Source organism: Gorilla gorilla, chromosome 3 (genome assembly GCF_029281585.2).
Source record: "Gorilla gorilla gorilla isolate KB3781 chromosome 3, NHGRI_mGorGor1-v2.1_pri, whole genome shotgun sequence".
Classification (NCBI taxonomy): domain Eukaryota; kingdom Metazoa; phylum Chordata; class Mammalia; order Primates; family Hominidae; genus Gorilla; species Gorilla gorilla.
Window position 1 is genome coordinate 62,009,850 of NC_073227.2, and position 24,530 is coordinate 62,034,379.

At 33.3% G+C, this 24,530-nt stretch overlaps 1 protein-coding gene across 7 annotated transcripts in view; it reads left to right on the top strand.

The window, feature by feature from the left end:
• The first annotated feature begins 1,740 nt into the window (after positions 1 to 1,740).
• The window catches only part of TECRL (trans-2,3-enoyl-CoA reductase like), a 136,506-nt gene continuing 113,716 nt past the window's right edge, over positions 1,741 to 24,530 (top strand). For 6 of the 7 annotated variants that reach the window (XM_055384209.2, XM_031010257.3, XM_019025107.3 and 3 more), the window contains exon 1: positions 1,741 to 2,188. In XM_055384209.2, coding sequence (XP_055240184.1) covers positions 1,955 to 2,188 — 234 coding nt within the window. In that variant the 5' untranslated portion in view covers positions 1,741 to 1,954. The remainder of the gene's footprint in view (positions 2,189 to 24,530) is intronic. The other variant, XM_055384207.2, reaches the window with a different exon arrangement.

Here is a 24,530-nt window from a genome sequence, read left to right on the forward strand (position 1 = left end):
ATGTTGGCCAGGTTGGTCTCGAACTCCTGACTTGTGATGTGCCCACCTCGGCCTCCCAAAGGGCTGGGATTACAGGCGTGACCCACTGCACCCAGCCAATTATTCCTTTTTTTAAATAAAAAAAAAACATCTGGAGAAACATTATATGAATAGTGTTTAGGTCATTTCAATATAATGCAATAACTTAGCACCATATCATTCTGTTACACATTCAAATTATACTTTTTGGTCATTAATTAATTTATTTAATACTGTTTATGGATCACCAGTCCATATTAGAAACTGTTCTAAATGCTGTAAATAGGTTAGGAGATATGGTCAGAGAGATGTCATAGGGTGCTGGGTGATGCAGAACTTTGCAAACCTTTGCAAAGATCTTTGGCTTTTTTTTTTTTTTTAACATAAAATAGAAAGCCCCTGCAGTGTGTTGAGCAGATTAAGTTACCCACTTAATATAGAGCCAGGTCACTCCAGCTACTGTGTTAAAAATAGACTATTGATTGACTAGTGTTGGGGTAGGAAGAGCAGTTTGGATATGCAATACAGGTGAGATTCATGCTTGGATTGTAACTGTGAACAGATTGTGTAGTGAATCTCTGATGGATTAGATGTGAGGTGTGGGAGAAATGGAGAAGTTAAAGATGATTCCAAGTTTGAAGTGCTGAACAACCAGATGATAAAGTTGCATAATGTGTCCCCGCACATATGTGTAAAAAGACACATATCCCTATCATTTATATTTTTGAAAATATAAAATATTGAATGTAATGTAATATAAAATATTAAGTGTCAACATAATAACTGAAGAGTGTAAAGTGAATCTCTAGGGCATAATGTATAATAAAATAAAAAATGAATACATTGTTTTAGTTGTTTATAAAAGTAAAGATTAGCCTCAGGTAGATAACAGGTTTCCTCCCCTATATATTTTGTGTCATTTTATTTGTATGTTTTCATTGAAAATCACATTCCAGAATATTTTCCTTTAATATCATTTTGAATCAGTGATAATATGTTTTGGATTTTTTTTTCAGTTATTTCTTCATCAGATTTACATATCTCAGAGGACTAGGAGTTTTTCTAAAAGCTCTTTTGCCAGGATGTTTTTCAGATTTCATTTTTCATTCTGAGGCTATCTGTATTTTCCATAACATAGTGTTGTGGAAAATGTGATGCTGACTACAGATTTTGTATATCAGTTCAACAGATTTCCAAAGATACACAATGTTAAAATAATGTTTACTTCTTTTTCCCCAGGTTACAAAATTGTTCTCTATCAAATTCTAATCTCATAGTTTGCTATCTTTTCAATGTTTATATGAAGTGAAGAATTCATCATTTTATATTGTGTAACAGTTATTTTAAGTTCGTTGGGATTTGTAATTAGTACTGACAAAAATAAATTTTTCACTTTAGAATGCTTTACATGCACATGCACATATATTTATATATAAAACATATATAAACATATATATGCCACTTCTCTTTACCTTAGACAGGATTTTTTAAATGTTACATAGTAATGTACTAGGACTTTTAAAAATTTAACTTTAAGATAGCACTTTGCTAATGTTAAATACGTCTCAATGCAAATGTGTGTGTGTGTTTGAAGATTAGTGCATCCAGAACTCAGAGATAATGAAAATGTTCTGTCTATTCTTGCTTTGGAATTTCAGATAAGAGTAGTCATATTACAAAGCAGAGATAAAAGGAGAAAGCAAGAAATCATTCAATTGCTGGTAAAGTAATACTCTACACAGCAAATCACAATAGCGTGTTATATATAGAAATAAGATCAGTCACTGTTTTCAAGCCTGCTAAATAAAACTGAACTCTTGGAATGGCATACCATTTGACCTTTCAAAGGTTCTCCAGCAGTATTTAACTGATGCAAAAGGAACACACTTGCAATTTTCTACTTTTGACATGACAGACCCTCCTCTTAGTTCACACAATGTTCAAAAGGCACAAGTCCCTCGCTTCGGAACGCAAGAGAGCATTACTTTCCCAAAGAGCTACACGGTTCATACTGAAGGATGATATGAGAAATTTTCACTTTTTGTCAAAACTTGTACTCTCAGCGGGCCCTCTAAGACCAACTCCAGCAGTCAAACATTCAAAAACGACTCACTTTGAGATTGAAATACTTGATGCTCAAACAAGGAAACAGATATGTATTCTGGATAAGGTGAGTTTATTTATTTATTTATTTGTTTGTTTGTTTAAGTGTTTCTTCTCTGCCCCAAATATTATTGATTGCTTGATTAAATTCTAACACGACTGTTCTGAAATACATTTCTGACTTTTACCTTAATTTTGTGGTGAACAGGATGCATACTTTATGCATTGTTTTAATAGAAGATGTTCAATGCATCTCTCATACTCAATTTAAATTAATTAAATGGTAGATAATAATGAGGTTCTGTCATTGGTCTGTGAATTTTATGCTGTCATTGACCATTGTCCACAGGTAAAATTACAAATGCTCAACCTATTTTCCTACATGTAAAATGTCTCCAGGTTTTTGTCTTCGTGTACTTCATTGTATATACAAATTATCATAGAGTTTGATTAGTTTCTATAGAAAATAGTAAGCAAAAGCCACAGTAGTTGTTAGAAGTAACATGTAATATGTCTGAAAAAATTTAATCGTTTAAGCATTATTTTGAATTGATTTTATTATTTTTCTTAAAAAGTGACTACCTCACTTTTTATGAAAGTTTACTTGCTTCAAAAACACTATTTAAGTTCATGAAAATAATGTTTTGAAATGTTACTCATCCAAATCCATATTCACAGGTGTTGCACTAAGGAATGAGAAAATATACTCTTCTTAGGTTAGAAAACTAAATTATAAATATATGTTTATATTTTAGATAAATATATGCATAAATAATATTCCAAGCATTTTCAGTTTTTAATAAATTTGAAAAGTACTATTAACTTAATATGAGAAAGGCATATTTGTACACGTAATAAAATAGAGCTTGATCTTGTCTTACAAAAATATTGAATACGTTTTTGTTGCTGTGTTCTAAAAATAAAATGCAATCAATCATTCTGTTTTTCCATGTTCTAGCTAGGTCTTTAGAAAAAAGGAAAAAAGAAGCTGTTTAGTCCTTTCTTTAATAATTGCCAAGTACATAATATATAATTTCTTATTCAGTAATTATAACACTATGAGCAGTTTATAAATTGAGTTATATTAACTTTAATTCATAGATGGAAAAGAAAGATTAAGACCTTTTATTAGTGCACACAGGTCATGAATTGAACTTAAAAGATCTAAAACCATTTCTGTACAGTTTTAAATCATATGCTTTTTCTATAGTTCTACTGAGGCCATATATAAGCGATGAGTATATATCATACAAAATAGAATTTTGATATATTTATTTCAGGACTTCTATAATTTACTTTTATTTTAGTATCAAGGTGAAGCTTTGAGATTTTTAAATATCATACAAAATATTTAATATTTAAATATATTACACAAATATTTTATATTTAAATATCATAAGAAAAATAAAAAAATAAAATTACTCTTCAGAAGTTGCTAATGTTTATAATATTCCACTATGAAAAACACAAATCTCACAAGAAAAAACACAGTTAAATTCAAGGACACAGTGCAACAAATGGAATGAAAATCAAATAAGTCAAGGATTTCCAAAGACTACGATTCTAAAATGACACTGGTTATTGTGTCCTTTCTGACATGTGTATAGACCCTGACAGGCAATCCACCTTAAAGTAATGAAAAACTCATGATGTTTAAATGTTCTTTTACTTAATTACACACACACACACACACACACACGCCAATGGGTTCCTAATTATTTGCCTTACACATTTAAATTTTTTCTTATTCATATTTTATTTGAAGGTAAGACAGGGATTTTTATATTTTTACGTGTTAATTAAATTGTGAAAAAATTAAACATTTAGAAGAAATGAAATTTAAATATTCATTATTCAGAGATAAGAATTTTGCAATTTTGCCTGGGAGTCTCATGTTTGAACTATGAGAGTCCTGACATTTGCATCTCAAGTGGCAGATCTTTATAGAAACTTAGCAGGCTAAATAGAGGATTAACACTGGATAGCTCATAATCCTTTATTGCACAATCAGCCCTATATAATGTGCAATTTACTGCATTCAAATCTTTGATGTCTGAGTAGAAGTGGATCTTGCTGTGTCTTGTTTTAGTTTGTAAATTGATAAACTGTTTCATAATAGTGGTGAGACACTTCAGAGAAAAAAGTCTTCTAGATTAATTTTTTTTTGCTTAGTAATTTCTAACATTTTGAATTTGTAAACATAAAAAAGACTGATTTATTTATTATTATTATTATTCCTGATGTTATTTTTCTTAGACAAATTAACAACTTTATAGTAAGATCATATTAAGTGCCCTTCATTGTACCTGGCTCTACCCAGTGTACAAAAGAAATGTTGCTTATAACTTAGTGCCCGTCTTTCAATACTTACTATGCTGTAAAGTGGTACAATTTACATACCATGTACTTTGGAATTAAGCATATCTGGACTCAATCCCTGTTACATCATTTGTGTCTATCAAGGATTAAGAAAGTCACTGAATTGCTCATCCCCAAGACCCTTATTTAGAATATGGGTTAATAAAATCATATCAATAAAGTTAATAAATGTTACTTTGGAAACTTCTAGTAGAGTAGGGATAATATATGTTACATGCTTAGAATAACGCTTTGACCATAATATGGACAAAATTATTATTATTATTTTATTTTTAATAATCATTTGGAGAAAGTAATGTACATAAAATATAACAACAAATGCTGAGCCTTTTGATAACTTGCTAAGAATTTAAATTTGACTTCTTAATATTTAATTATTCTTTGACATGATTTGTTATAATGCTTAGGATAGATATAATATTTATCAAATATCTTAAATGAGATGTATTATCTTAGTAATGTATGTTCTAACAGAAACTTTGTTTTATGTCTATTACTCAAACTTTAAAATGGACAAAGTATAGACTCAAAATATTCATGAGATAAAAATTTTTAGAAAAGTCCTAGGATGAAAGAAAATATATTTATTATGTTCTTTAACTTAATTACACACATACACACACACACACACACGCACGCGCGCCTAACAAATAAAAAAGCTTTCTCTTGCCTCTGCTGTCATCTCTAGTTTTTGCCCATTTCTCTCATTACTTTCCTTAGGTATTCATATTGTCAGCTTTCATTTGCCTCTTCTCACTGTATCCTAGTCCCAATTCATTTGGGCACTCGCTTCCATCAGTTCTCAGAATCTGAACTTACTGAGGTCACCAGTGAGGCACGGCAAATACTTTGCTAAATGCAGAGGCCTATTCTTACGTCTTATCTTACTGGGTATATCAACAACATTTTCCACTGTTAATCGCCTCCTCCTTAACTAGCATTTGTTATTTGAGTTCCAGGAGAATATACATTTTTTTTAACCAACTTCATTGGCTTTTCCCTTTCCTTATTGCTGATTCTTCAACTGACTTTTAGGAATGGACTTTCAAGAACTGAGTCATCACAACTTCTCCTCCTCTACAATAATTTACTTTATTGAGTTCCATAATTTAAAAAAAACTTCCTAGTGATGTCTCATAAATATATACTGTAACCTATTATTTTCCTTGGACTGTAAATCTACATATCTATATATCGATTTAATCTATTGAGCTATCTGGATGTTTACCAGGCATATCAAACTTAACATCTCTAAAACTGACCACTTGGTCTTCTCCCAAACATCTTCCACAGAGCTACTTAAGCCAATAAGTGGCAACTACATCCTTCAAATAGCTCAGGCCAAACACTTGGAGAAATCATGACTTGTCTTTTAATCTCACACCTCACATACAATCCATCTTCTTGGCAATAGCTTCAAAATATATCAACCCTTCTACTTCTAGCACTCCTGAATCTTCCTCCTACTTGTGTCTTTATCACTTTCAATATATCCCCTACTAACAACAAGAACTAGCCTGTTAAATCCTGGCAGATAATATCTTTGCTCCTCAAAACTAGTCAATGCTTTTCTTTAGGTCTTAACTGTTAACATTTCCTGGAGGCTTTTCCTGACTACTAAGAGAGCAAAGCTAGCCAACATTTTTTATTATGCTTCCTTGTTTTATTTCTTTACTAGACTTATTGCCAACTAAACTACTATTTATTTTTCTTTCTTTCTTTAGTTCATTATTTGACCTACCCTTAGTATATAAGCACAAAAATATCAGATTGTTTGTTTGTTTTACACACTTGTATCTTCAGCATTAACAGCAATGTTTAACACAGAGAAAGTGTTTAAACAATATGTGTTGAATAAGTGCACTTCTGTTCAAGAAATATGTGAATTTGACACAGCATTCATGTTCAGTAGTGATAGTTTTGAGATGGAGGAGTATAATATATGAAAATAAAGTTTATGATTTTCTACATCAAATCAAATTATTGTTAGAATATTTGTTCATACATTCACATAAAAAGACATTCTCTCGACCCATTTTACCAAATGTTCAAATTCTCCCCAGCTTATCCTGAAAACAAATACATATAATTTAACTTTGTGTTAGTGTATAATTCATTAATAGACAGTCATATTCTGCTGACAATTTTAATAAGATTTTCATAAAGCAAATGGGAATATTTATTTAGCTCATTTAGTTAGTTCCCATGAATGATTAAAATAACTAATCATGGATAACAAAATGGAGAGCAGATTTAAAATAATTGTTAAATACCATTTTCAAGTATTTGTTGGGACATTAAAAATATGAGATTGTAGGAAAAATAAATTTTAAAAATATAACAATGAATCATTTCCAGTTGCTGCCTGCTGTTCTCATTTCTTTCTTGTAAAATGTCAGAAGCTTATCTGCTGATAAGTCAATGTTTCAAGAGCATGCGAGAACTCTAAGAGCCTGCGTTGATAAATGGTAAATGTTTCCAATATCATCTCATTCTATTTTCTTCAATCTTTTCTTCAAGTAACCTGACCTCGAGAGCTCTCTTTCTCCTATTGTTTTTTTTTTTTTTTTTTGGTAAAACTCTCAAAAGCTTTTTAAATATTTCTTATGAATAAAATAAAGTATTCAATAATTCCCTAATTCTTCTAATAGTAAAAATAACAAATGTCCTCAGAAAACAGTAGAAATAATTATAGGCTAGTAAGAGTGCATACAAATTGTACCTTTGTAACCTTAGAAATTTTGACAATTCTTAATTTTTGACTTTGCCATTTTAATACTTTACCTTGTACATGATACTTAGCATATTTATGCCTTAGTTTGTTCATCTGTAAAATGGGAATAGTATCTGCCTTAGAATGGCCACATGGCAGTATTCAGAATTTCATGTACATGCAAATGACAGTATCTTCTTTTTTTTTTGTCTTTCTCTTGATTTTTCCTTCTCTTTTGCTCCATCTACTTTTCTGCCTCTTCCTCACATTCCTGCCCCCCTTTTCCTCCTCCCCATGCCACTTCAGTCTTCTTTTTCCTGTTTCTTATGATGTTTCATGATATAAGAATTAATCAAAAGCATATGGGAGTTGAATTCAGAAAGTCTAGTATATTAGTATAAATCTAAGAGTGTGATTTCTTTTTCCTTAGGCATGGTCTGGTATCTCTGACTTTTATTAATTTTTTTGTGGAACAGGAAGGCTTTCCTGGAGAAGTTATATTTATGTGTGTCCTAGATAGTTTATAAGAAGAATATAACAGAGAGACATGCCTAAGGCTAAAATAATTTTCTAAGTCTATGTGTGTGTGTGTGTGTGTGCAGGGGGGGAAGAATATTGTTTGTTTGTTTGCTTGCTTGCTTGCTAGCTTGCTTTCTTATTTTGAGTGCAGACAAGTAGACAGGCAGTTAGAAATCATCCTTTTTTTTTTTTTTCATTTTAAGTTGGAGATTCCTGTGAGATATCCAAGTAGAGTTAACCATTAGACCTTCGGCTGTGAAGAACTCAGGGGAGTGGTCATGGTTAAATATGTTGATTTGGAAATTTAAAATGTATAGGTGATCTTTGTAGCTGTTGGATTAAAGAAGATACATTTGTAAAGAACAATGTAACGAGTAGGAAGAGAAAAGAACCAGTTACAGAGGGCTGAGAAACTTCAGCATGTGTTTTAAATAAAGAGAAGATGACAAGGGAAAACAAGGAGAATGTACCAGAGAGATAGAAACACGGGGAATGTTGCATCACAGAAATCTCAGCAAGATAATTTAAGTAAAAAGGACAAGATTACTGGTGTCAAATATGGCTAAGAAGCACAGAAAAATGCAATAAGTATCGCTTATATTAAATGGTGTGATATTCATTGAGTTTAACTAGACTACTTTAGGCAGAGTGATTTAGGGAGAACTCTAATCTGGAATGCAGGATTATAAAAAGTGGGAGATAAGACACGTGAGTTCACTGGAAGGCATTTCTTTTGTAGGTAGCAGATCTTTTAACAGACTTACCCTTCATTTTTCAACTTTATACGTCTCTTACGTACCCCAATTCACATTCTTGAGATTACTTTCTAGCTCTTCTCTATTACCATGTGTCAACATTCTATACTACTTATCAGGCTCAAGACACATTTTGTAATTTTTATTTCTTGAGTTTCAGGAAAATTTGATTCCCTTGCTTGGAGTGTGTTCTGTCACAATCTGTATAGTTCATATTCATTCCGTAGTGTCCAAAAGAGATGACAACTCCTTTATGTGCCACTTAGGGTCTCCTATAAGCAGATGTACTCCTCATCCCAGTAATGATTCAAATATCTATTATTACTGTATATAATCCAATAGTTAGGAGTAGACATTTGTAAGCTATCATAGACATTTAAAAGAGATATTTTATGCTTGCCCAACCTACTATTTTAATCATAAAATAGTGAGGCTTATAATCGACATATGAGTATTTTTTTCTAATAGTTTATTTTCATTGTATTTTACAAATGTATCAGTCCATGACAAAATAGAAGTTTAAAAAAAATTACTTTACATAGTTTGAGAAGCACCAAATTAGATGACATGGAAATATTTTTAACACTGCCATGATTCAAACATATGAAAGCCATCTAAATGTTATTTTACAATAAAACTATCTTGGGTTCAAAAAAAAGAATAGGTCATATCCAGGCTTTTCTTGAATTTGATTCTAAAGTTTGTATTTTCCTTGGTAGGCAAGGGAAAAGTAACTCTCAAATGTTTGTTTTGTACATATAAAAAAAAGCAAAAATGATTTAAATTTTTTAGACCAATGAAAAGTGAATAAATTGTGTTTTCTTTGGAAATTTTCTACTTAAAATGGTAAATCTGAGAAGATGAGGTAAACAAAGAAATGCTAACCATTAAAGGAATGAAATTAAGGGGAGCATATTGTGCAAATAAGAGAAAACCTATTTCCTATTAAATCAAGATTGAATGAATACAATTAATACTGGAAACACTTCTTTAAAAACATACATAAAGCTTAAATAACATTTCTGTCTACGGAAACTAGCAGTGAAGTGGTGACTATATCAAGAGAGACGTACACATTTGAGAGAGCTATGCCTGCTTTGTTATTCAAATAGTTTAGATTACATGAAGCTTATAATGAAATGTATTTGCTAACCTTAAAATGCATGAATTTAATTGGAAAGACAGATAACACATTTAAAACAAATTACAATATAATAAATACCATACACAAGTTTAACACAAATTATACGGAGAAGTCTAGGGAAACAATTCTTTTATGTAAAAGAAATTTAGGTATGAGTAAGAGAGTCAAATAATTGTTTAGCTGAAGATGGCACTTGAAACGATCTTGAAAAGTATATAGTATAGAACGTTAGCCTGGTTGAGGTCAAAAGAGCAACCCAGGAAGAAAGTTTAGCATATCCAAGAAAAAAAGAGGCAGGAAAGAATAAGCCAAGCTTCCTGGGTTGGTGTAATTAAGTACATGATGTGATACTTCAAAATGGAGCAAACTGAGATTAAAATGGTATAGCTGGGGCTGATGAGAGAGGGCCTGATTGCCTTGCTAGGGCATTTGGACTGTTTTTCTTTGAACAGGGTAATCATTTTTTTTCAGATCTGCCTTTCGGAAATTAAATCTGTCAACTACGTGGAAGATAAAATGTGTAGTAGAAACCCTGAAAACAGTTCTATAAAACGGAGAAGAAATCTTGTGTGAGCTTGTTCAAGACTGCCACATTTGGGAGGCAAGATAGTATTGGGATCTGCTTAGGCTTTAAGACACTCAGCCACCTCACACACTTATCCAGGTTGTGACACTGGGCAAACTTATTATGTTTTCCCTTATATTTGTTTCATTAGGCCATTCTCACATTGCTATGAAGAAATATCTGAGACTGGGTAATTTATAAAGAAAAGATGTTTAATTGGCTCACAGTTCTGCAGGCTGTACATGAAGCCTAGTGGCATCTGCTTCTGTGGAGGCCTCAGGAAGTTTCCAATTGTTGCAGAATGCTAAGGGGGAGCAGGCACTTCACATGACCAAAGCAGGAGAAAAGAGGAAGAAAGGGGAGATGGCACACACTTTTAAACAATCAGATCCTGCAAGAACTCACTCATTATGAAGAGGACAGTGCCAAGAGAATGGTACTAAACCATTCATGAGAAATCTTCCCCCATGATCCAATCACTTCCCACCAGGCCCCACTTGCAACACTGGGGATTCCATTTAAACATGAGATTTGGGCAGGGACAAATTCTCAAACTATATTTTTTCTGCCCTTGGTCCCTCCAAAATCTCTTGCCCTTCTCACATTTCCAAATACCATCATGCCTTCCCAATAATCCCCCAAAGTCTTAACTCATTTTAGTGTTACCTCAAAAGTCCAAAGTCTGAAGTCTGTCTGAGACAAAGCAAGTCTTTTCCACCTATGAGCCTGTAAAATCAAAAAACAAGTTAGTTACATCCAAGATACAATGGAGGTACAAGCATTGAGTAAACATTCCCATTCCAAAAAGGAGAAGCTCACTAAAAGAAAGTGGCTACAGGGTCCATGCAAATCCAAAACCTAGTAGAACAATCATTAAATCTTAAAGCTCCAGAATAATCTCCTTTGATATCATGTCTCACATCCAAGACACACTGGTTTGATAAAGTGAGCTCCCAAAGTTTTGGATAGCTCCACTCCTGTGACTTTGCAGGGTTCAGTCCCTATGGCTGCTCTAACAGGCTGGTAGGTTGGCATTGAGTGCCAGCAACTTTTCCAGGCAAACATTGCAAGCTGGTGGATATATCATTCTTGGGATCTGGAGGACAGTGGCCCTCTTCTCACAACATCATGAGGCAGTGCCCCAGTGAGGACTCTGCGTGGAGACTCCAACTTCACACTCTGCACTGCCCTAGTAGTGGTTCTCCATGATGGCTTCCCACTGCCCTAGTAGAGGTTCTCCATGATGGTTCCACCCCTGCATCAGGCTTTTGCTTGGACACCCACGCTTTTTCATATATCCGCTGAAATCTAGGCAATGGTTCCCAAGCCTCAGCTTTGGCACTTTGTGCACCTGCAGGCTTAAAACCACTTACACTCCCTGAAGCAGCATCCCAAGCTGTACATAGGTCTCTTTGCACCAGGGTTGAAGTTCCAGCAGCCAGGAGGCAAAAGCAGTGTCCTGGGTCTAGGCAAGGCAGCAGGGCTCAAAACCTGGCCCAGGAAACCATTCTGTTCTCCCAGGCCTCAGGGCTTCTGGTGGGAGGGGCTGCCTCTTAGATCTATTTGAGATGCCTCCCAGGCCTTTTTCTCATTGTCCTGGCTATCAGCACTTGCCTTCTTCTTAGTTACACAAATTTCTCTAGCAAGTGGTTGCTCAGTAGCCTGCTCGAATTCCTTCTCAAAAAAACCTTTTTTTTTCTATGCCATGTGGCCAGGCTACATTTTTTTTTGCAAACATTTATGCTCTGCTTCTCTTTTAAATATAAGTTCCAACTTCAAGTTATTCTTCTGCTACTGTGTCTGAAATTATGCTATGAGAAGTAGCCAGTGTGCATCTTGAACACTTTGCTGCTTAGAAATTTCTTCCACAACCAGAGGTATCCCAGGGAGAGAACACAGTCGTGGGTTCTGAGTTTCTGTTTCTGGTTGGGCCAGTAAAGCCTCTTCTTTATCTCTCTTTTGTGCTTATCACTGAAGACAGAAACTAAAACCATGTCTACAGGCTGCTTCAAGCCTAAAACAACAAAATAAAACAAGAACAACAACAACAAAATAAGGCAGGCTAGACACGCTCGCATCATTCTCAAGTTTAAAGTTCCACAGATCCCTAGGGCATGGGCACAATGCACCCATGCTCTCTGCTATGGTATAGCAAAGTGACCTTTTATCCAGTTCCCAGTAAGTTTCTCATTTTCTTCTGAGACATCTTCAGCCTAGAATTCACTGTCCGTATCATTATCAGAATTTTGGTCCCAATCATTTAATCAGTCTTTAAGTTTCAAACTTTCCCTCATCTTCCTTTCTTCTTCTGAACTCTCGAAACTCTTCCAACCTCTACCTGTTAGTGAATTCCAAAGCTGCTTCCAGATTCTCAGGTGTGCAGTACTTCACCCTGCATTAGGCTGTTCTCACATTGCTATAAAAAATACCCGAGACTGGGTAATTTATAAAGGAAAGAGGTTTTATTGTCCCATAGTTCTGTGGGCCGTACAGGAAGTATAGTGGCATGGCACCTGCTTATGGGGAGGCCTCAGGAATCTTACAATTAGACAGAAGGTGAAGAGGGAGCAGGTGTTATCATATGGTGAAAATAAGAACAAAGAGACAGAGAGAAGAGATGTGACACACCTTTAAACAACCAGATCTTGTGAGAACTCACTCACTTTTTTGAGGACAGTACCAAGAGAAAGGTATTAAATCATTCATGAGAAATCTGACCCCATGATTCATTTCCCTCCCACCAGGCTACATCTCCAGTATTGGAGACTCCATTTCACATGAGATTTGAGCAGGGACAACATCCAAACTATATTATTTAATGATATGAGTTTTCTCATTAGAGGCACCTGAGAAATACAACCTTCCATAAGAAAATTTTCCTTAGGAAATGGCTATGGCACAGAGCCTTGAATAAATTAGGACATAGATAACAAATTCAAATTTCCAAATTTAATAATAACATGAAAATTCTCACATCCATTAAATTTATCAAACTACTATAAAATAAAGGAATGTTTAATGAAATGTACACATTGTAATAAAATTTTTAAAGATAAATAATTACTTTTTAATATATGTGTTTATAAACAGTGTTTGGGGAATAAATATGAAACAGTTCAAATTAAATATAAGTCATTGGGCACATTTTTTAGGACACACTTGAAACTATTAGAAATACACACACACACACACACATATTTCTTTTCTATCTTAATTTTTACTGAATATCGACCCTGTGTTTAAGTCAGTTTGAGCTACTGTAACAAAAATATAAAATACCAAGTGGCTTATAAACAACAGAAATCTGTGCTAGATTCAGCAGCACATTGGAACAATAAAGAGATTAGCATGGCTGCTATATAGCAATGACATACAAATCCGTGAAGTGTTCTGTATTTTTCTTCTGGTTGGTAAAAAAAGAAAAAATATTTCTCACAGTTCAAGAGGCTGAGACATCCAGAATTAAGGCACCAGCAGATTCAGTACCTAATCAGGGCCATCTTCTGCTTGTGTATTCACATGGCTGAAGTAGTCTGGGAGTTTTCTCAGGCCTCTTTTGTAAGGGTGCTAATCCCTAATAACCTCACAAAGGCGCCACCTCCCAATACCATCATCTGGGTGTTAAAATTTCAACATATTAGTTTTAGGAGGATCTAAACATTCATCTTAGGACCATGTATGTATCAAAACTTAATAAATGTACTGTAGTTCCTTTCAAAGGTACTTACAGCCACATAGGTTAGGCAAACTTATATATCCAGTGGTAATAAAATTTAGAGTGTGGTATTACAGAGAAAATAAATATGACAGTCCATTCTCACTTATTTTAGTTAAATTTAGTTTAACCTAGATTTTACTGTTTTGGTATATAATGAATGAAGGCAATCTCCCTACATAGAAACCTGAAAATGTTCATGACACACTAATTAGCAAAAAAGTTCAAGATAAATTTTTTTTGTTGTTTTATAATATAAGAGTTCAAACAAAACAGATAAAGCTGTGTGGCTTTATTTCTGGGTTCTCTCTCATGTTCCATTAGTTTATGTGTCTGGTTTTGTAAGCTGTTTTGGTTATTGTAGCCTTGTAGTACAGTTTGAAATCAGATAGTGTGATGATCTTCAACACAGTCAACAAAAACAAGCAATGGGGAAAGGGCTTCCTATTCACTTAATAGTGATGGAATAACTGGCTAACCGTATGCAGAAGACTGAAACTGGACACCTTCCTGTCGCCATATACAAAAATCAACTCACGATGGAGTAAAGACTCAAATGTGAAACCTAAAACTGTAAAAGCCCTGGAAGAAAAATTATGAAATACAATCATGGAACTAGGAACTGGCAAAGATTTTATGATGAAGACTCCCAAAGCAATTACAACATAATAAAAAAATGACAACTGGGACCTATGGAAATTAAAGAGGTTCCTTACGGCAAAAGAAACTACCAACAGAGTAAACAGACAACCTAAGGAAGGAAGAAAGTGTTTGTAAACTATGCATCTGACAAAGTCTAATATCCAAGATCTATAAGGAACTTAAACAATTGAACATGCAAAAAAACAAACAACCACATTTAAAAATGGACAAAGGACATGAAAAGATACATATAACCAACAAGAATAGGAAAAAAATACTCAACATTACTAATCATTAGAGAAATGCTAATCAAACCCACAATGAGAAACCATCACACATTAATAGTCAGAATGGTTACTATTAAAGTCAAAAATTAGCAAATGCTGGCAAGGTTCTAGAGAAAAGGGAATACTTATGTACTCCTGGTGGAAATGTACATTCATTCAATCATTGAGGAAAGCAGTTGGAGATTTCTCAAAGAATTTAAAGCAGAACTACCATTCAGCCCAGAAATTCCATTCATATTTCCACAGGAATATAAATTGTTCTACTAGAAAGACAAATACATGCACATGTATATTCATCACAGCAGTATTCACAATAGCAAAGACATGGAATCAACCTAAATGCCCATCAGTGATAGACTGGATATAGTCAACATGATACATGTATACCATGGAATACTACACAGCCATAAAAAAACAGACTCATGTCCTTTGTAGCAACATGGAAGAAGCTGGAGGCCATTATCCTAAGTGAATTAACTTAGGAACAGAAAACCAAATACTGCATGTTCTTACTTATAAATAGGAGCTGAACATTGATTACATATGGACACATAAAAGGGAACAATAGACACTGGGGCCTACTTGAGGGTGGAGGGTAGAAGGAGAGTAAGAATAAGAAAACTCACTATTGGCTACTATGTTTATTACCTGGGTTGTTTCATACTAAGCTAAAATAACCAAACTCCTGTGTCATGCAGTTTACCCCCGTAACAAACCTGCACATGTACCCTCTCAACCTACAATAAAAATTAAATAGAAAAAAATGATAAAGATTTTTCTTATATAATGTATTTGTATTTTGGGGGAATAATCTCAGTTTGCCCTTTTTATGGTTTTGTTTGATGCTTATTTTAGAAGTCAAGTCCAGATTACATGATATCGATACATTTTGGTAGCCTGACAATGAGTCTATCAAATCATTAGCTAACTTGGTTCTATGATCTTAGTGTGTACTTAAATATAACACATTGCAATTGTGTTAGTTGTTTCTTTTCACTAAAGTTTTGTGCTGAAACTTATCTAGTGACAAATTTCTTTCCTCATAAAATTAGCATTTAATAAATGAGCAGTTATTTATGACAATGTTAAGTAACTTTTATAACTTAGGTTAATGGTAAATGTATGCAATTGATTAAGTATTTAAATATAATTTGGATAAAATACTTAATTTACAGGGCTTAAAAAATTCACGTTTGGCTGGGAGCGGTGGCGTACGTCTGTAATCCCAGCACTTTGGGAGGCTGAGGCAGGAGGATCACCTGAGGCCAGGAGTTTGAAACCAGCCTGGCCAACATAGACCAGCCTGGCCAATCTGTTTCTACTAAAAATACAAAAATTAGCCAGGTGTGGAGGAGGTGCCTGTAATACCATCTACTCAGGAGATTGAGGCAGGAGAATCGTTTGAACCCAGGTTGTGGTGAGCTGAGATTGTGCCACTGCACACCAGTCTGGGTAACAGAGTGAGACTCTGTCTCAAAAAAAAAAAAAAAAGCTTGTTAATTTGTCGACTTGTAACATTAGGAAAATATTTATATTTCATGATCTCAATTTCTTTATCTTTTAAAGAGCTCAATGTTTCCTACTTCACAAGGTTATTTATAATGATCAAATGTTTGTCTGTATACATAGTAAAGTAGTACCTGCTGCACAGTAAATGACCAATAAATTTTTCTCTTCCTATTTCCATTTTACTCTCCTCCACCACGTAGTGTAGTATAGTGGTTAAGGACAAGTATGGAAACACTCTGTGTTCAAGACCTATCTTTAGCTTCTTAACTGTGTGACCTTGTTAAATAACCTTGTTAATTATTATTAACCTTGTTAATATCCACTTTGGGTCACAGTATTTTTCATTTGTAAAATGTATGTAAAATATATATCTTATGCCACGGGAATTGTGTGTGAATTAAATTTTTTAATGAAGATAAAATTCTAGGACTAGTACCTTTGGCTGCCTTTTCTACATTAAAGTCTGTGGAATGAATACATTCTGGAGGCGCATGTCCACTACAATTATCAAAGATTAAGCTTTCTACTTTCAAAAGACACTAATAAAATTAATGTTTAAAAATCTAGCTGCACAACAATGAGGAAAATGGTGCTATTATCACGTCTGATAGTTGTCTCTTCTATACCACAAGGAGCATAGGCTACGCTACCTGCCATACTGCAGTGGAAAGGAAATTTTTATTATTATCTGCAATAATGATTTTACAGTCACTATACGTAGCAGGTCATGTTGGTAATGAAAGTGACGTTATAATTCACATAACAAAATAGTTGATAGTATATTTTTAACATCAGATGAGCTGACCATTTTTATTTATCTTATTTTGCCCAAGAAATGAATGTCTTGGTTAAAGATGGAGAGAACATATTTTGTTTGAAGAAGGAAAACCTAAATTACATTACTTATCAAATTTTCTTACTCCAAAAAGTCTGAATTTTCCAACAGCATTATATATATACATATATTTAGACATATACACAATGCTTAAAATATATATGTAACAATTTATTTTTATCTAGCTAGCTAGCTCTTCAGAAATAAAAATAATATGCATGATGGATTCTTACGTAAGACTCAGAGAAAATATTGTAATCTTAACTGGGACTCTGATCTTCTTGAACACTCCAGATAATAATTTTTTTAATTTTAACAATTCTTCCTTGAGTCTATAATTTCTAAATACAATCATATATGATGTATTAACAATAAATATATTAGATTCATTATATTAATATTTATTTTCTGTAAGATAGTATAGCTACTCAATACAGAAGCAGAAATGGGAAAGCTATGAACTCTAAGTCTGATAAAATATATTTTAAGAAACTAAAATATCCTCATATTGTTTTCAATTTTAATGTCCTTAGGAAGGCAGTATAATCAAAACAACTCCTCTTACAAGGAGGAATTTGTAAAATTATTATACAATTAATTTTGAAAGTAACTTTTCCATTCGAACATCTCTGTGATTGCAAGATTGTGATGGATAAGGCAGGAGCATTATTTATCTTTCCATACACATGGAAGGAATTCATGTTCCCCCCCTTTGCAGTCAAAATCACATTTGGATTTGGAATCACCTCTATCCCTTTGGAGTTAGGTATGATCACATGATGTGCTTTTGCAAATAAGAAAATGTAAAACTAAGTGATGCATGTCCTTTTTTGCCAAAGATTTCAGTCAGGGAGAATTCAGAATATTTTCCCCCCTCTACTTTAAATGACAAAAACCTTCTAGGTAATAGGTTTACTATCAATTATATCACAGATTTTGGTAACAGAAACAGACTGAACTATTGGTAGAAATGTAGCATCATCAACCAATCACTATTATTTCCTGATCCTGGGACTTCGAGGTTTGTTAGTCAAGCACAAATGATACTACAGCACCATCTCATTCCTAGCACCAAGTTATGTACTAAGCAGGATAGTAGAGTGGCTAGTATATAACTTGATGCTAGGAATGAGGTGGTGCTGTAAGACATATTTAAATGATGTAGAGATGGCTTAATTGTTCATTGGTGAGTAGTGAGAAAAACATCAGAAGCTGGAAAGATGAAAATCCAGGTCATGCTGTGGTAATTTGTAAAGTGTTGTGTACAGTAACTTATAAAGTACAGCATAGGCCTGATGAAATTGCTGATCTAGAAAAAAGTTGTTAATACCACCTGTGGTATCCAATAAAAATTGGATGCTTACAGCAATACATTTCAGGAGAGAAGAGTTTATATGAAAGCTTGCGAAGCTGACAGACAATAAATATAAAAGCAGAGTTTAAGTCTTAAATTCAAAATATCTATCAGCCTCGACTAAAAAAATTACTTTATAAGCCTTAAAATTATTGTTTTTCTCCCCAAATGCTTGGGGGTACGTAATGGGCTCTAGGAAAGCAGATAATGTCTTTTAGTTCATAGGTTGCTAGGTTAAATAGGCATATCTTATATCATTCAGAGAGTCTGGAGTTTGAGCTCAATGTCATGATTAGAAGGGGTTTTGCATTTCTTGAGGATATGCTGTGTGTATCTCGAAAATGTAAAGGAGATTGGACTAAATAGTTGATGATCAGAAGTGTAGACGCAAATAAATACTACTATTTTTATTATGGTTTTTAACTGGTTCTCATATGGGAACATGGTAGGATTTAATTCACTTACCTCCCTGAAGTAACATGTTTTGTGCTGATGAAATATGGGTGGAATGCATACATTTATCACCAGACCGAAGCTGGAAGAACCTAACCTAATTTAATTACCTTTTCTTTTAGCTTTTGCCTTAGAAACAGTCAATGTTGCAGATGACTTCTGCTTTGTCAGTATAGATTCTAAAGTGAGGAGAATGCAGGGTAGATACACCAGTTAATCTGTGATATATATGCAGTATGTGTAGAAAATAAGCATGGGCTGTTTTAAACCACCGGGTTTTGCAACACAACCTAGACTATTCTAGCAGGTGCATTCAATTAAATTTGAATTAAAGACAGCTTTCGTGATTTTGTCAGTTTATTTTTAAAGATCCTTCAGTCATTAGAAGAACCTGTAACAAAGACAGTGTGAGAGCAGCTTTCTATATCATTGTAACATATTTCTTCTTAAATTATTGCTTGTATATCAATGTCATATAGTTCATTTAAAAATGGGAGGCATATTTATAAAGTGTTTTATTGTTCACATAAGAGCATTCAATAAACTGGCTATATGAGTTAATCTATCCAGTCTCTGTTAATGTCTTCAATGAATGTACCTACTATATACTAGGATCTCTAGTCAATAATATTAAGAATAAAGACAGCAGAAATGAGCTTATCTTAAATATATAAAGTTGTATCAAAAGAATGATGAGATTTCTTAGATAATTAAGTTGAATTATCACAGTTGACGTAAAGATTCTGGCTTAAAAACTGTTTGAGTGTTGATGTTATTAATGGGGTAGACACAGTTTTTTGCCTAATACATATAGGACTCAGTTCTGGTCATTTAACTTTGAAATTACTCTGAGACAATCATGCAGACTGGTTAAACACCCAGTTGTATGTGTAAGTCTGCAGCTGTGAAAACAAGTTGGTGCTGGTAATATACATTTGAGAATATGAAAATATATGGCATTCAAAGTAATGGGAATGAGTGAGATCAACTTCCTTGATAAAACATAAGATATTTTTACATAGGATCACCAAAGCAATTCAATTATGTGTTGAACTTTCATGGTTCATATAATCATCAAACTTTTTTTAGAATTTCAGACATATGTAATGATAAAATTTTCATTGTTCTCTCTAATGTCAGATACTCTGAATTTGTTTACATGTTGAGGACAAATTCTTCCAAGAGCATGCAATCCACATAGTTAAATTTAAAAAGTATTGCAATCATTTTTAGTGGCTGGCAATATGTGGTAGCATTTATGAGGACAGTGAGCCAATGATGCAGAAATAATTGTAGCCTCTATCTCTGTGGTTTGATGTCAAACAATTCATTAGTGATATGAACTTTCTAAAATTGATTTTCCTCCCCAATTATTTTTGCTTGAAACTCATTTCATATTTGTCATATTTTAAAAACTGTAACATAAATCTTTAAGTAGAAAAAATAAAAATATGACCATCACTTCAAAATTTGAAGTGCTCTAAATTTTTGAAATCGATTTTAAATCAGTTATCTCTCAGGGATATAGGATGTGAGGTTTCTTTACGTCAGTAGATTTATTCTAGTTATCTTAAAATAAAACCACACTACTTGGACAATACAGACTATATACAATTAATCAGAGAACTGCTCAGTTTAAAGTAAGCAATGACTCCAAATAATCAATAATGTACAATAACAAAAGTCTAATGCTCACTTATATGACATGCTCAATGTGGATGAACTGTAGCTTTCCTCAAAGACCTATTCATTATGGAGCAGATTAAATTAAACAGCTTTTGTCTTTATTATTGTCAGTTTCCAAGCAGAATGAACAGAAATGTGGTGGACTCATAATGGCTCTTAAAACTTCTGCTTATATGCTAAACTTGTAACTTCCTGTTACATTTCACAGGCCAATCAAGTTACATGATCATGCGCCACTTTGACATGTTGAAGATATAAAACATTCCCTCTGAGAGAAATGCCCAGAGAGGGAACACAGCGATTTGAACATTTATAACCTTGTGAGGTTAAACAAAGTCTCTTTGCATCAAAAATACTTACTCCAAAATTCATGTGCTAAAGTTCATTCACTTTAATTATGTAAGGAGCCTCAATTTTTTACACAAAGTTTATTCATGTGTTTGTTCAGTTGGAATAATTGTAGCTGCCTGGCTTCTAAGCCAGTTAAGTGAGACCTGTAACAGGCAAATACCGGGACAAAACTAAAACAGTAAGAACCAGCAGCTTTGAGAACATACACTCATCAGGTAGAAGTCAGTAGCTCCCAGATATATGAAAATTTATAATGCTTTGTAAAGCAAGGCTTAACATGGACATACTTCTTCTGTTTATATTCCATTGGCTGAAGCAAACCAAAAAGCTAAGTCCAATGTCCACCAGCCTCCCTTTCTAATAAAGAGGAGGGATAGAACAAATATTTGCTAAAATAACCTAATTTGTCACCAATTTTCAGTTTCCAAGAACAATTTAAATTATCTTTCATTTTTGAATAGGCATATATTTATTTAAAAACTGAATCAATAATTAATAATCTATCAAAACAGTAGTACCAGGACCAGATGGATTAATTGGTGAATTCTACTACATATTTAAGGAAGAAATCACACCCATTCTCTACAATCATTTTGTACAATATTTCCTAACTCACTCTATGATGCCAACATTACCCTGACACCAAAAACAGAGGGCTTATAAGAAAAGTAAATCACAAACCAAAATCCCTCAAAAATGTAGATGTAACAATTCTCAACAACATATTAGCATATGAATTTAACACTGTATAAAAAGAAGTATCCTTTGCAACCAAGTGGGATTTATCCTACTTGTGCAAGCCTAGTCCAACATTTAAAAAGCAATTAATGTGGTTCATCACATCACCAGGATAAAGTAAAGAAAATCACACAATTTTATCAATAGACACAGAGAAATCATTTGACAAAATCCAACACTCCTCCATAATAAAAGTCTCAATAAAGTAGGAATAGAGGGGGAACTTCCTCAACTTAATCAATAATATCTCCAAAAGACCTACAGGTCACGTCATTTTTAATGGTGAAAAATCCAAAACTCTCCCAGCAAGATTAGAAAGAAGGAAAGGATGTTTAGTCTCACCACTGCTGTGTGGCATCTTACTGGAAGTTCTAGCTAATGTGAAAAAAAGGAAATAAAGAGTTTACAGATTGGCAAGGAAAAATTAAAAGTCTTTGAAGATGGCATGTTTGTCTATGTAGAATATCTGAAATAATTGGTCCGGAAAAACCCAAGGAAACAGTAAAACAAAACAAAAAGAACCCCTGGAATTATGATGGATTTGCAGCAAGGTTTCAGGATACAAGGTTAATATATGAAAGTCAGTCATGTTACTATATTGTATATCCTACTAATGAATAAGAGCAATTCAAAATTATATATAAAATAATCATGTGTAATTGTTATTTATGCATATTCACATTATTTATATTTATTTATTTGTATTTATGTAATTTTCATTACTAATTAAAATTAAAATACTTAGGTATAAATCTAACAAAACATTTACATAACCAGTATGAGGAAAACTAAAATACTCTGGATGTGAAAGAAACTAAAGAACTAAATATATGGAGAGATACTTTATGTTTGTGGATAGGAAAATTCAGTATTTTCAAGATGTCAATTCCTTCCAAATAGATGTACAGATGTAATGCAATCCCAACTAAAATCCCAGCAAGTTATTTTGTGCATATTAGCAAACTGTTTCTAAAGTATATATGAAGAGGCAAAAGATCCAGCCTAGCTAAAACAATATTGACAAATAAGAACCAGGTTGAAGAATTGACGTTACCTTACTTCAAGGATTCCTCTATAGCTACAGCAAGCAAGAAAATGTGATATTAGTGAAAGAAAAACCAAATGTATCAATGATACAGAATTGAAAACCCACAAATAAAGTTATCTAAATACAGTCAACTGATCTTTGACAAAGGAAGAAAGGCAACATAATGTAGAAAATATAGTCTTTTCATCAAATAGTGCTGGAGCAACTAGACATCCACATGCAAAAAAAAAAAGGATTTAGATACATCTTACACATTTCACAAAAATTAACTCAAAATAAATATCAGACCTAAATGTAAAACTATAAACTATACTAAAATTATAAGCAAAACTATAGAACTCTTATGGTATAACAACAAAATCTTCATGACCTTGGATTTGGCAAAGACCTTTTGAAAAAAAATTAATAAGATGGAATTCATTAAAATTAAAATTTCTACTATATGAAAATAAATACCAAACTGGTGCCAAGAAAATAAAAAGACAAGAAACAAACTGGAAAAATATTTGCAAAAGTCTTATCTGATAAAAGACATATATATATGTAATATATATATATAAAATATACAAAGAACTCTTAAAATTTATCATACTTGTGCAAGACTAGTCCAACATTTAAAAAGTAATTAATGTGGTTCATCACATCACCAGGATAAAGTAAAACAAATCGCATAGTTTTATCACTAGATACAGAAAAATTAAAAGCCAAACAACCCTTTTACAAAATGGGCCAAAGAACTTAACAGACACTTCACTAGAAAAGATATACAAATGGCGAATAAATATACAAAAAGATACTCTACATTATATGTCATCAGGAAAATGATAATGAAAATGATAATGCGATATTACTGTGAACCTTATAGGAAAACCAAAATCCAGAACACTGACATCATATGCTGGGAAGATGTGGAAAAACAGGAACTCTCATTCATTGCTTTTAGGAATGCAAAATGGTAAAGCCATTTGGAAGGCAATTTGATGGTTTCTCACGAAACTAAATATATTCTTACCATACAGTACAGCAGTCATGCTCCTTGGTATCTACTCAAATGAGTTGAAAACTTATGTCCACACATAAATCTGCATAAAGATGTTTATGGCAGCTGCATCCACAATTGCCAATACTTGCAAACAACCAAGATGTCTTTCAGTAGGTGAATGGACAAACTGTTACACAGAGACAGTGGAATGTTATTCAGCACTAAAGAGAAATAAGCTATTAACCCATGAAAAGACATTGAGGGAATTTAAATGTGCATTACTAAGTGAAAAAATGCAATCTGAAAAGGCTGCATACTATGATTTCAACCATATGACTTTCTGGGAAGGCAAAACAATGATGACAGCTAAAAGATTAGTGGTTGCCAGTGGGGATGGGGTGTGAAGCACAGAGGATTTTTAGTGCAGTGAAAACACTGTACGTAATACTATAATGTTAGATATATGTCATTATAAATTTGTCCAAACTTATAGAACGTACAACACCATGAGTGAACCCCATTGTAAACTGTGGACTGTGGGGATTATGATGTGTCATTGTAGATATATCCGTTGTAATAAATGTACCATACTGGTGAAAGATGTTGATAATAGGGGATGCTATGCATGTGTAAAGGCAAAGAGTACCTTGGAAATCTCTGCTCCTTCTCTTCAACATTGCTGTGAACCTAAAACTGCTCTAAGATAAAGCCTATTATAAAATAACGCAAAACAA